Source organism: Canis lupus, chromosome 2 (assembly GCF_011100685.1).
Source record: "Canis lupus familiaris isolate Mischka breed German Shepherd chromosome 2, alternate assembly UU_Cfam_GSD_1.0, whole genome shotgun sequence".
Classification (NCBI taxonomy): Eukaryota; Metazoa; Chordata; class Mammalia; order Carnivora; family Canidae; genus Canis; species Canis lupus.
In genome coordinates, this window is record NC_049223.1 from 72,739,783 (window position 1) to 72,752,878 (window position 13,096).

General features: G+C 44.9%; 1 protein-coding gene across 5 annotated transcripts in view; it reads right to left on the bottom strand.

Annotated features, from left to right (window-relative positions):
• The window catches only part of ARID1A (AT-rich interaction domain 1A), a 69,520-nt gene that overhangs the window by 11,137 nt on the left and 45,287 nt on the right, over positions 1-13,096 (bottom strand). For 3 of the 5 annotated variants that reach the window (XM_038531446.1, XM_038531443.1, XM_038531448.1), the window contains exons 5-11: positions 7,219-7,459; positions 6,840-6,932; positions 6,139-6,306; positions 4,910-5,222; positions 2,704-2,849; positions 2,470-2,579; positions 1,048-1,257 (exon numbers count right to left, since the gene is read on the bottom strand). In XM_038531446.1, coding sequence (XP_038387374.1) covers positions 1,048-1,257; positions 2,470-2,579; positions 2,704-2,849; positions 4,910-5,222; positions 6,139-6,306; positions 6,840-6,932; positions 7,219-7,459 — 1,281 coding nt within the window. The remainder of the gene's footprint in view (positions 1-1,047; positions 1,258-2,469; positions 2,580-2,703; positions 2,850-4,909; positions 5,223-6,138; positions 6,307-6,839; positions 6,933-7,218; positions 7,460-13,096) is intronic. The other 2 variants (XM_038531447.1, XM_038531445.1) reach the window with 1 other exon arrangement.

The window sequence follows — 13,096 nt, forward strand, 5'->3', positions numbered from 1 at the left end:
TTTCCTTTGTGGGGGAGGGGAATAAAGCCTGAAGGGAGAAGGAATTCATAACTGACTGTTGGTTGGCTTCATTCCAATCACTTTCTTTTCTGCTGGTGACAGCTGTTTTCCTCTTCTGATTTAGAAGGTTTGGAATATGTCTCTCCCTGCCACGCCTCCCCCCGAGCTCAGCCACAAACTCAGATCCAATAGCAGGCTTCTGATCTGATGACTATAGAACACGCATAGGAAGAAAGTTTGCAAAGCACAGCATTGCCTCAACTGTTTGCCTCCTGGGCTGAGTGTGAAGCAAAGCTATAAGGTATCAGAGCAGGGGCAAGGCTCAGGGTCATGTTCAGTTCAGAGGTTTTTAACAAAGATTAAAGCATTCATTCACTTAAGTATGCCATATGGAGTAACTAAACACAACTTCCCCGCCTACTTCATCCTTCCTAAACTCTTTCTATTAAATAGCTCCTGAAATCCCATCTTCACTGGGATTGGAATGAAAGGGTCAGCAACTACTCTGGCTACATCTGTACCATCTTGCAGACCAATTTACATGGCAGAAATCTCGTTGCAAGCTTTGCATTATTATTTTTAGCTTTTGACAGTCTAGCAGGACACACACACTAACCCTACTTTACAAATAAGAGGAGTTAGGGCTAAGAGTGGTCATACACCTTGATTAAGGTCACATATAGTGTTAAGTAACTGAAGAAAGAATTCAAAACCAGACCCATCTCTCCAAACCATGCCCTTGCTTACTATGCCAACTGCCTTCTGTGGAATCAGAATGCCCACATTTTCCCCTATCTTTGTACCCCAGTGAGACCCTAGGCATTCGGTAAGCTCAAAGCTAACACTTCATACTACCCAGGGAGGTCTCGGCCTCTTGTCTTTGTCTTATCTTCTGGAAGCCCTGTGCTTCCAGTCTGTCACAGTATGTGCCTCAGAGAGCAGGAGACGGTGATGTCCCTGTGGGATGCTTGGCACCAGGTGAAGCCACTGAGTACCTAGAGAGAGGCTTGTTGAAACCACAGAGGAAGCCAAGTGCTAGGCACTCACCTGAGTCAATCCACCAATCTCCTTCACAGACACATAGAGGCGATAGAGGTCCAGAGGTTTCCTACCCACAGCAGGCAGATTTGTCATGCCCATGGCCTTCTCCTCCGTGAAGGCCAGATAACGGTCCACCCACATCTTCCTCTCAGGCTCACCACCCAGCTCATACAACTTGGTGATCTTCTCATTGGTTGTAGTAGAAGAACTGGATTTCTGGAAGGGGCAGGTCAAGATTCATAGGAACCGGTCAGATTCAAAGCCTATGCTAAGGGTCTCAGAAGTCCCTTGATTAGGGCAATGGTAAAGCTTATTCTGGGGTAATCACTAACACATACCTTGCCTTTGCAAGGTCAAAAGACTAGAAGGGAGCTAGAAATTCTTCCTGTAAAGGAAGGAAGCTAACACTGCCTGTACATTATGCATTGGGTGCTGTGCTAGATGCCTTTATATGTTAGGTATTGTTATCTTCCTCTTAAAAGATAAGGAAGCAGGCACAAGGAGGCCATTCCTAAAATGTCATAGTTTTTAAGTACCAGAGCTAAGTGTCAAACCCTTATCCACCTGACAACAATGTCACTATACTACTCCCATGCTATTACTGAGGAGCCTTGGCATGCTTTTATAGACTGTTTCAGAGAACTCAAGAAACTCAAAATATGATTTTGAGAAAATGGGATGGACTAAAACGAAAAGAAACTTCCTCCTCTCAAGAAAGGAAGGGTCTCCTACCTGCCTGAAAGGCTTTGGATGTTAATTATCCTGTCCAAGACAGGAGGATGGCTAAAAGGGTCTGAGAGTCAGAGGTGAAGGTCCACAGGAGGGGCAGCTGTATATGTTTATTTCTCCTACTTTATAAGATAGGGAAAATGTGGTATGACAAAGGGCAGAAATGTCTCAAATGATTCAAACACTGAATAGGTCCCCAGACTGCCACACAACCCAACAGCACACTCAGGACCATCCCACAGGGAGGCCAAGCAAGGACCCAAACCCCACCTGCCTCATCTTCCTCTTTATAGAACACAGGGCACCAACCATTCCTGCTGCTCTGAGGAAGGTCCAGGAAGAGAAGAGCAACTAGTTGCCCATGGCACATACCACCTATCAATGCATGAGGACAGGGTACACAGTTTCACAGAGGGCAATCCAGAGAATTCTCACTGCAGGCCTCGCATTTCCTCTATCACAGACAGCTGTGAGAACATTGTGTTATTTATATCAGGACCCCTTAGGCTAACTGAAATCTAATTCAATGAGTTATTAGCCTGGGACCCTTCATGACTAGAAGAGGCAAGAGCAGCCTTTTCCAAGACGATCTAGTCCGTGTTATAAAAGGCTCGTCTAGTCACCCTTTTTTCTTTTTCCTTCCTATCCCTGGAAAGGATGGGACAGAGAGTTGAGAGGAGTCAGGATATAAACCATTACCTTGGATTTGGATTCTGTCTTGGGTGTCCCATCTGCCTTGTTGTTCATTTTGGTGGCTGGAGTTAACTTGACATCCCCAAGGCCCATCATCTCTGGGCTGGCTGCCATCCCTATAAAAGAGGAAAAAAAAAAACAAAAAACAAAAAAAAACCCCAAAAAACTCAAGTCCAAAAGTTTGTGACATGAAGATCATTCTGGAAGAAATTCTTGAGGTAAGCAAGGATGTGGACTTACCTGCTGAATTGTTGGCCATAGTCCCACCCATAGGATACGGGGGTCCCTGAGGGTTGATCATGCCAGCCATACTATTAATCCCTTGTCCGTAGGGAGGTCCAGTTCCCATCATGCCCCCCTGATTCATATTGGGGTAGCCTGGTGGCCTGAGGAAAAAGACGGAAAGTGAGAGAGAGAGACAAGAGTTAGAGACACAGAGCTTTCATATTTGGACCTGAGCTAAACAGTTTGTGATCCAAGATCATCAAATGAGGCTTACAAGGAAAAACTTAACGAGTTTCCCAAAACACAACCATGTAACACCTGACCTAGATATTCCTATCTACTACCTCCCATAAAAGGTTCTAAGATGGTTCAGGCTCCAAACAGGAAACCATAGCTCAATTTTAAAGGATACAATTCTTGAAGAGGGGACACCTACTCTGTCCCTTAAGTACTGCCTCTAAGGCACCTCCAATGTCAAAAATGTATTTTTTTAAAAAATTTTTATTTATTTAGGATAGTCACAGAGAGAGAAAGAGAGAGAGGCAGAGACACAGGCAGAGGGAGAAGCAGGCTCCATGCACCGGGAGCCCGATGTGGGATTCGATCCCGGGTCTCCAGGATTGTGCCCTGGGCCAAAGGCAGGCGCCAAACCACTGCGCCACCCAGTGATCCCTCAAAAATGTATTTCCATCTAAGGGCCCTCTCTATGACAAAAAGCCTACATTAAACACTCAACTTTACCACTCTGTCATATCAAAACCCAACCAAATTGGACCCCTCAAGGCATAGAGCACCCAGAAGTGTGTTCTTGATGGACCTACTGCAAACTCCATGCTTCCATCATTCTGAAGTGCTATCAAACCCATCACTTTACCACTGATCACCCTATTAAACCTTAGTTCATCAACATTCCAGTAAGACAAGAGTTACTTGGGATCCCTGGGTGGCGCAGCGGTTTAGCGCCTGCCTTTGGCTCAGGGCATGATCCTGGAGACCCTGGATCGAATCCCACATCGGGCTCCCGGTGCATGGAGCCTGCTTCTCCCTCTGCCTGTGTCTCTGCCTCTCTCTCTCTCTCTCTCTCTATCTCTCTCTATGTGTATGACTATCATAAATAAATAAAAATTAAAAAAAAAAAAAAAAAAAGACAAGAGTTACTTTAAGAACTGTAAGAATGGGGGATCCCTGGGTGGTGCAGCGGTTTGGCGCCTGCCTTTGGCCCAGGGCGTGATCCTGGAGACCCGGGATCGAATCCCACGTCGGGCTCCCTGCATGGATGGAGCCTGCTTCTCCCTCTGCCTGTGTCTCTGCCTCTCTCTCTGCCTGTGTCTCTGCCTCTCTCTCTCTCTCTCTGTGTGACTATCATGAATAAATAAATAAAATCTTTAAAAAAAAAAAAAACTGTAGGAATGGGGTACATGGACAGAGCCTTCAAAAACCAATAGAATAATTAGGTATGCCTGGGTGGCTCAGCGGTTGAGCCTCTGCCTTTGGCTCAGGGCGTGATCCTGGGATCCAGGATCGAGTCCCACATCAGGCTCCTTGCAGGGAGCCTGCTTCTTCCTCTGCCTGTGTCTCTGCCTCTCTGTCTCTTATGAATAAATAAATAAAATCTTAAAAAAACAAAACAAAACAAAACAAAACAAACCCATATAATCATATTTACTGAAGTGAACGGCCATAGAAGTTGAGTGTCCAAGGAAGAATGGATGAATATTCGAAGTCAATAAATCAAATCACATGAGCTCTCTGTACTTTACTACTAGACTCAAATACAAAGAGCCACACAGAATGGTTGAGAAATGGCAAACCACAACCCTGTCATCCTCTATTTCTCACACTAGAGATCCAAGTCATGTGTATCATTAAAAATCCTTTTGGAAACCAAAAGACTAGACTGAGAGAAGAAATGGAGAAACTCTTCTTTTACTCATCAAAATAATCTACACTTTATAAAGTTCTTTACATACAACATCCTGGTCGTGAAATTTGATAACAATTGAAGGTGCTTAAGAATCAGCACTTAAAAAAAAAAAAAGAATCAGCACTTTTGTTACGTTTTTTTTTTTATTACAAGGAAACCTAGTTTTCTAAGGAGCTCTCAAGAAAATACATATTTACCAAGATGACATGATTCAGATCCAGAAGCATCTCAACAACCCGAATCACTTTACAAATTTATTTCCTTCTGCTGACACCCTCTTCACTTCCCAGGCCTTACCTGTTTTGGATAGAGTTGGCAGCAACATGCATGGCGACAGCAGTTTCTTGAGTTTTCCGGTTCATGCCCCCTGGTGGGGGACACATCCCTGACCCAACCTGAGGTGGCATATTGGCCATGTTAGGGCCATAAGGTCGGTTGCCCATGGAGGCATGACTCATTCTCCCTGGAGGGAGTGTGCCATAAGGTGGGATGCCAGGCTGCCCATGCATCTGACCTCCAGCACCCATAGGGTTCATGCTTCCGGCCATGCCTGCACTAGGGTAGTTAGCATTGGGCAAGGCATTATAGTTTGGCTGCCTGGGGTAGCCTCCTGGGAAGGAAAGTAAAAGAGAAAATGCAGAGACTTGGTTAGTGACTCACCAGCAACTCCTTAATCTCACTCAGCTCTAAAACTCCAAAGATAATAAATGATAGGAATCACTCAGTATTTGGCCTGATAAGAGCCTTCACCCCATTTAAAAACAGTTTTTAATGAAAGGAAAAAGAAAGAAGAGGCCAGGAGCATAGAAAGGCAGGCCTCAGTTGTCCTCTCATCCTAAAGATAGCACAGAACAGGACAAGGCTGGCTGCAGGCAAGAGTGGCTTTGCTGCTACCCAGGCCCCTCAACTCCCAGAACTCCTTCCTTTCTACATATGTAATCCACCGTCTCTCCCACGCTCTGTGTAAAACATTGTTTTAGATCCATCCAGGGCTCATTTTGAGCAAAGATACATTTTATTAGGATTAATTTATACTTTAATTACCATTAAGTGTCTGTGCCCAGTCTTGAGCTAAATACCTTCTCCCCATTTTACTGATGGAAGAGAGGTTCAGGGATATTCAGGGACTTTCCCATGCTGATAGTCCTGCCCTATTTTAGGGCCTGGCTCTGGTGGATTTAAAGCAAAGGGCATGGGCGGCCCGCGTGGCTCAGCAGTTTAGCGCCGCCTTCAGCCCAGGGCCTGATCCTGGAGACCCTGGATCGAGTCGCATCAGGCTCCCTGCATGGAGCCTGCTTCTCCCTCTACCTGTGTCTCTGCCCCTCTCTCTCTCTCTCTCTGTGCCTCTCATGAATAAATAAATAAAATCTTAAAAATAAAAATAAAAATAAATAAATAAATAAAGCAAGCAAGCAAGCAAAGGGCAGTCCTCTTACCATCCAGATCGCAGCATATGAGACAATGAACTATTTTCTCTTTCCACCTCTATATACCTCTATATACTCCTAACTGGGCAGCATACTCACCCTGTGGGCCGTACTGACTCCCCTGGGGACCGTAGCTCCCCATGGAGTTCTGCTGGTAGGAGCCCATGCCTGTGTGCATCTGTCCACCCGAAGGCTGACGCGGAGATAAGGCCGAGCCGGGCTGGGGGGAACTGTACTGGGGCATCTGGGGGTTCCTCTGCATGTAACCTATTTGTAGGTAGTGTTCATATAATTATTACCTCAGTACAATGAGAGCAAATGTTCTCCCTTATTGTAGGACCTCACCATCTACATTTTCTTTAGCAACTACTTGTACAACACGTCTCTATCTTATTTCCTATGTAATTATGTGCCCTTTTAGACACCCTCCACAGTGACATAGCCATTAACCAGGGCATGCCAATTGTTTCTACTAAATGGGGATCTGAAAAGAAAAACAGCAATAACAACAAAATCAGACATGATTTAAAGGGTAAAGATTTGATGCCAAGTCTTTAGTATTTGCTGACCAAATGAGACACAATGTAGGGAGGAATCCATCAGAACACAAACACTGAAAAACAAGACTGGGGGTAACACAATTCTGGAGATACCAAGTTGATCAAGCCCACTCTAACTTCACAATTTATTGTAGCAGTGTCCTAAGCTTCTTGGTCACACAGTTCTCCAAAAGCTATTGCACAGGATAATCAAATGGCTCCCTCAGACTCCTGCACCTCCCTGAAAACCCAGAATCTCACCTCGATCTTGGGCAATGCTCGATTGATTCATGGAAGGATGCATGATGCTGTCCGACTGGCCACTGGGTGGCCGAGGTGGCATCTGGTTGCCTGCTCCAAATACAGAAAGAAGCCAATCATGGCTAAGCCTGGCAATTCTAACTAGGAGGTCATTTCAGAGCTGGAAATGGCTCCTGGCAAGGCCAAACACCTCCCAATACCACATATACAAAAGGGACCCGACCAAAGTGCTCCCATCTTTCTTCTTCAAATGCTGAAGAGAAACCTCGCATATTGTGAACCAGGGATGCTCTTTGTGGCAGTGGAAGGCTGGGGCTCCCTGATATCACTGGGGCCAGTCCCTTTTCCCTCTCCCCAAAGACCCAGTATTTGAGGGTACCTGGCACTGCAGCAGGCGAGAGTGGTCCTGAGCGAGACTGAGCAACACTGGCAGGAGAGCCAACAGGGGATGGGGAGGGGCCTCGGATGCCAGGCAGGTGAGGGGAAGTATGAGGAGAGAAAGGAGACTGAGCTGGATTACTCTGCTCTCCTTGGCTGCTGGAAATCCCTGATGTGCTCACTCCAGGGCTCAGAGCTCCTTCTGTCCCCATGGGGAGATCGTCTATTGAACCAGATAGATCCTGAAACATATGCACAAGGATATGGATTAGTAATATTAGGCAGAAAGACTTCTGTTTCAACAGCTGTACTATACAATTAATATCTTCCTTAAACAAGAGCAAATATACTGCACACGTTATGTAATCATGATACTAAAGCTTACAGATGGCAAACTCCATTCATAGCTAGAAAGGAAATATTTTGGACTCTGTGGGCCATTAGTCTCTGTCACAACTACTCTGTCACCAGAGTGCAAAAGCAGTCACAGGTAATACATAAACAAATGAGTGTGACTTTGTTCCAACAAAACTTTATTTATAAAAACAAGTAAGTAGCCCATAAGCTGTAGACAGCTGACCCACGGTCTTTCTACTAGAAGCAGATCACCTGGTACTTTTGTCTTCTTTCCTGTCCCCAACTTCTACAGTCAAGAAAGCTGCTTTCAGTGAGGCTTCAGTTCTTTTCTGGTGGGGAAACTTTACAAAACATTGCCAGGATGGCACCAGGAGCTAGCTGCAGGAGACTTTTTTTTTTTTTTTTTTTAATGCGCTGCAGGAGACTGTTAAACAAGTTTGAGCAATGTTCACAGATCCCCTCTGTAACAGATTATTAGAACCTACATTTACCAGGATGCACTTACTCCAAGTTACCATACAGTAAACATAAAGCGTAGGACGTGTGAAAGGGATATACTGTATAGGAAAGACAATTCCTTAACTGCCAAGAAGGTCTGAGACTATGTTCCTAACAACTGGCCCACAACAGGGATGAACGAATGTTTACCAAATGAACAAATCCAGTTTTCCTCCTAGCTTATTTTTTCAGTGAGAACTTGATGTTTATTGGGGGGGGGAGGGGTTCACTTACCTTGAATTAATCAGTACAGAGTTCACTCTAGGTCAGCAAGCTGAGATTAGCAACCAGGAGCTCAATATGAAAAATATTCACCACAGGAAATGCACACCCAGCCCCAACTTCATTCTCTAGCAATACTACTGGTTCAACACCACACGTTAATTTCAGGCTGGGGACTAACTGCACCCAGAAGAAAGGATGAGTTTTGGGTATGGGCTCAGGTCTGGGAAAAACCTAATGGTCAAATGGTTAAGAAATAAGTTCTCTTTAATTAATAAAGAGACACATCTGAAGAGATCCAAAATGGCCTGATTTAAGTCTATTCCTATTCCTACAACAAGCTCACTCTGAAAAGAGTAGTTTGAGATGACACTGACCCTGGAGTCTGACAGTAACATTGAAGGTCAGAGGGCACCTCTTAGCCTCTCCCCAAGTATCTGACTTGGTTGGACCTTTTGTAAAACCAGCTGGTTACTTTAAGCTGGGAACATTTCTGCTGAGTTCTATGGGAACAAAACTTGCCCTGAAGGCAAGGCAGGGAGATAAGTATGCATTTGTACCTGTGTCCAGTTCTCCAATGTTAGTTAGTTCAGAAGTCGGAAAATGCTAGCTTTCCTATAAGAAGCAGACCTAGCATACCATAGCATGCTTTATTTAAACATGCAATTAGAATTAGTCCCAGCATGGACAAGAACTCAAGAAGGCCCTCCTGTAGGTAATACCAGAGAGTGTCTTTTCTTCCGAAGGACTAAAGTACCTGGAGCTCTAAGAAGCCCTGGGTTCATCCCAAGAAAGGAGGATTCCACCCTCATGTTGAGGGCTAAGCTTTATCAGGGACACCTGGCTACTGAGCCAAGGAGAATAAACTCAAAGAGGGAGCGAGAGGAGAAGAGAAGCCAACTGTGTGTAGACCTTGAGAACCACTTGTTAGGCCCTGATCTATAACAGAAACCACAGTTCAATGCTCTCTTTTAGGGACCAGTCAGTTCCCTCAGGATTCCTTCCTTCCTTCCACCCCCAGTCCTTATTGATCTGCCAGCTTCCGGTAACAAGAACTACTTGCTTACAGAAAAAAGAAGTCAGTATATTTTGAAATAGAATAGGAATCAAGATCCATCCATAAGAACTTGGCCCTATTCAAATGGCTTTGAAAAATTAAATGTTTTGAACATTTTTGTTTTTACTTATTCTTATTTTTTAGAGAGAGAGAGAGAGAATACATGCAGGTGCTCACACGTGCAAGGGGGGAGGCAGAAGCTAAGAGAGAGAGAATCCTCAAGCAGACTTGTTACTGTGGGCAGAACTCAGGGCTCAATCCCAGAACCCCGAGATATCACAACTTGAGCTGAAATCAAGAGCCACCCAGGCATCCCTTATTTTTTTAAACAATTATTTTAAAGATTTATTTAAGTGTGTGTGTGTGTGTGTGTGTGTGTGTGTGTAGGCAACACATGCATGTGGAGGGTGAGAGAGCAGAGGGAGGAGGAGAGAGAGAAACTCAAGCAGACTCTGCTGAGCAAGGTGCCCGATGTGGGGTTGGATCTCATGACCTCTGAGATCAGGCCTGAGCCGAAAGCAAGAGTCTGATACTTAACCAACTGAGCCACTGAGGCTCCCCTGAATATTTTTTTCTTAAAGATTTTATTTATTTATTTGACACAGTGCAAGCAGGAGGAGTGGCAGGCAAAGGGAGAGGGAGGAGCAGACTCTGCTGAGCCAGAGTCCCAGGATCCTGGGATCAAACCTGAGCCAAAGGTAGATGCTCAACCAACTGAGCCACCCAGGTGCCCAATATTTTTGTTTTTAATTAAACAAGTAAAATATGAATATCATCATGGTAAAAACAGTTCAGATAGTATAGGTAAAGCCAAGTTCCCCTTTGCCCTTTCTGCTGCCTTCAACTGAGGAACCCCGGCTCAATTTGGTATCTATCCTTGGAAATCTTCTGAGGAACAGAGGAGGGAAGAAAAAAAGGAAGGAAAAAAACCAACAACAACCCACCAACCATGCTATAGGTGGGGGCAGAGCCTATGGAGGGCTTCTTCAGCCACACTTCTGTTAAAAACCAGGTTCCCCACAGATCCACAAGTGAATGTTCTAGTCCAGGTGAGAGATCCTAGGAGCCTGAGGAAAACAGGCAGCCCCTGGGACTAGGCTTGCAGGACCCTTGAGGTATCTGTGGTGGCAGTGTGGTGGCTTCCTTTACAGAAACACTCTGAGGGTGGCTGTCAGTTTTGTGCCCTGAGCTCCTCAGAGAAAAAGTGCTAAATAAACCACTGTCAACAGTAGCTCCACGTGGGCTGGGACGCCTGGGCATAGAAAATAGTGGGGAAGGAAGCAGCATTAATCTTATCTCTCTGATTTGGCTGGTTTGAGGCCAATCTCTCAAATTGTCATTTTCAGGCGATGGCAAGTTATAGCATGGGGGTAGGTGATTTTAAAAAAAAAAAAAAAAAAGTTTTTTTTTTGTTTATTTTTATTAGAACTAGAATGTTAGCATAGGAAGGGACAGATCGTTTGCCATTTACCATTTGAGCATGTATGATGGGCCTGACACTTTATGGAGTTCCTTAATTTTCTACCATTCTTGAAAGCAGGTACTACTACCATTAACATGTTGAAGATGCGCATGCTGCTGCTCAGAGAGATTAGGTTATGTGCCCAAGTTATCCAGCAAGTAAGTGGTAGAAAATAGATTTCAAACCCTGATTTCCTGAACCCCAAAGCCTATGTTCTTTCTCTCTCCATTATGCTGTGATACTATACTATATGATACCACACCTCTGAGTTAGAAGACCGAGGCCTAGTTCTTGGTACTTATCAGTTGTGGCCCTAGACAAGCTGGCAACAAACTGCCTGGCTTTCTCAGTTATACAATAGGTGGACTGGACAAATTTGAGTTGGTGGTACCCCTGGGCCGTATGCATGAAACTCCCCTGGAAACAAAGGGTTGGGGCCATATAGAATACGCAGTACCAGCAGTAGCAGCCTGGAATGAGAGATTGACAATACACAGCAGTGTAGGATGTAAGAAGTATCAATCAGTTCCAGTAGCTTTATCACAGTATATGTCTTCACTGGGAAATGGGAGGGACTAGTGGGGAGGAAGACTCCAAAAGAAGTGTCTCCCCTCTATCTACATGAACAGATACTGCTCTGAACTCCATATCCTTTTATTACACAGGACACACCTCTGCTTTCTACCCCACAAAAAGCCAGTTTTTCAGGTCTTTTGTTCCACAAAAAGCCGGATGTCTGGTTGTTGAGTCAGACCTCAATGTACCGAACAAGTTTGGCTTTCCACAACACACCTATCACACAAAGTTCAATCAACCCAAGCCCCCACTCTCCCTGGTGGGGGCCACTTTTAGCATTTCAAAAGTCAGGGTGTCTCAATTCTTCCAAAAGGGCCCACCTAACAAGTACCTTCCAGGAGGTCTACTGAAAGAATTGTAGCACTGCCCCTAAGTGGAAAGATCTCTTTTTCCGGGTTTGCTCTCTTCCAAGCATAATCCTGCTGAGAGATGGGAGGTGAGGATCAGCCCACTCAGTGCCCTGCCAGTTCCAAAGAAGCAGCAGGGCCAGGGAGAATTTCCTCACGTGTTTCCAACGTGTTTCATGCATTTTATTGCTCATCTACCATGCAGATCAAAAGCGCTGGAGCAGGTCCAACTATTTCACACAGAATCTCACACTCCAGGCTGGCTACAGCCCCGAAAGCCTTCGTTTCTTCACTTGAAATACTGCCCAATGTTATTTTGGGATGTGACCTGATAGAGGAAGCCCATAGGGACTCCATGACGATAACCGTTCCAGCTGTGATTGGTTGCCCAGCCCCAGCAAGTGCCAGCATGGGTTTGTCAGGCTCTGCTGACAAACAGAACTCGGCAGCTAACACCTTTTCTTCACACCACAACAAAACCATGCCTGAAATCACACAGTCCATACCTCGTTGGGGGGTGGGGTGGGGGGAGGCCTGCTAGTGCTCTCACAGGAAGGGCTGCAAGTTCTAACATGAATTGGCTGCTTGATGAAGTACATTTTTAAGCAGGAAGATACCAGATCAGGGTTAGAGGAAGGGAGTTTAAACAGTCTCCTGACAGAGCCCAAGAATGACATCAGTTCATTTTGCCGAGCAGATTAAATAACATCAACAGGCAAGTCTAAAGAACAGGCTCACGGAAATGCTCAATTCAGAGTTTTCTCATAAATTTGGATGAGTCCTTGAGAAATGGAGCTTTTGTTAACCCCCAGATGGAGTTCTTGTCCTCTTTCAGTTGAAAAGAACTTTTGCCAAGTTGTGCTGACTACTGGCGGGGAAACCACCTACCAAGGGAACCAGGTAAATCCTACATACATACTTAGAGGGTGTGTATGTGTGTGTGTGTGTTGAGAACCCTGCAATTCAGCCACACTTACTTAAATGACTTTTCCTTGAATGAAAAAAGCCCAAATGCACAGACTGAAATCACCAAATCTGCATTGGCATTTATCAAGTGTTTTCCCAGCAGTGTACCTAACAGATCCACAGCCACAGCAGGAGGCTGCTCCCATGCTGGAGAATGGGAGGAAATCCTGAAGAATACAGAAAAGACTGGAAGACCTGACCCTTGAAGAAAGGCAGACAGCAGGAAAGGAGACAAACTTCAAGGAAAAAGTACAGCAAACATAATTACATAGTAACTACTTAAGGTAAATAAGTTTTGGGGAGACCTGGTTTTTCTTTTCTTTTTTTTTTTTTTTGAGACCTGATTTTTCATAATGACTTCCTTAAGCAACTTATTTGTCAAGGGTCAGGGGAG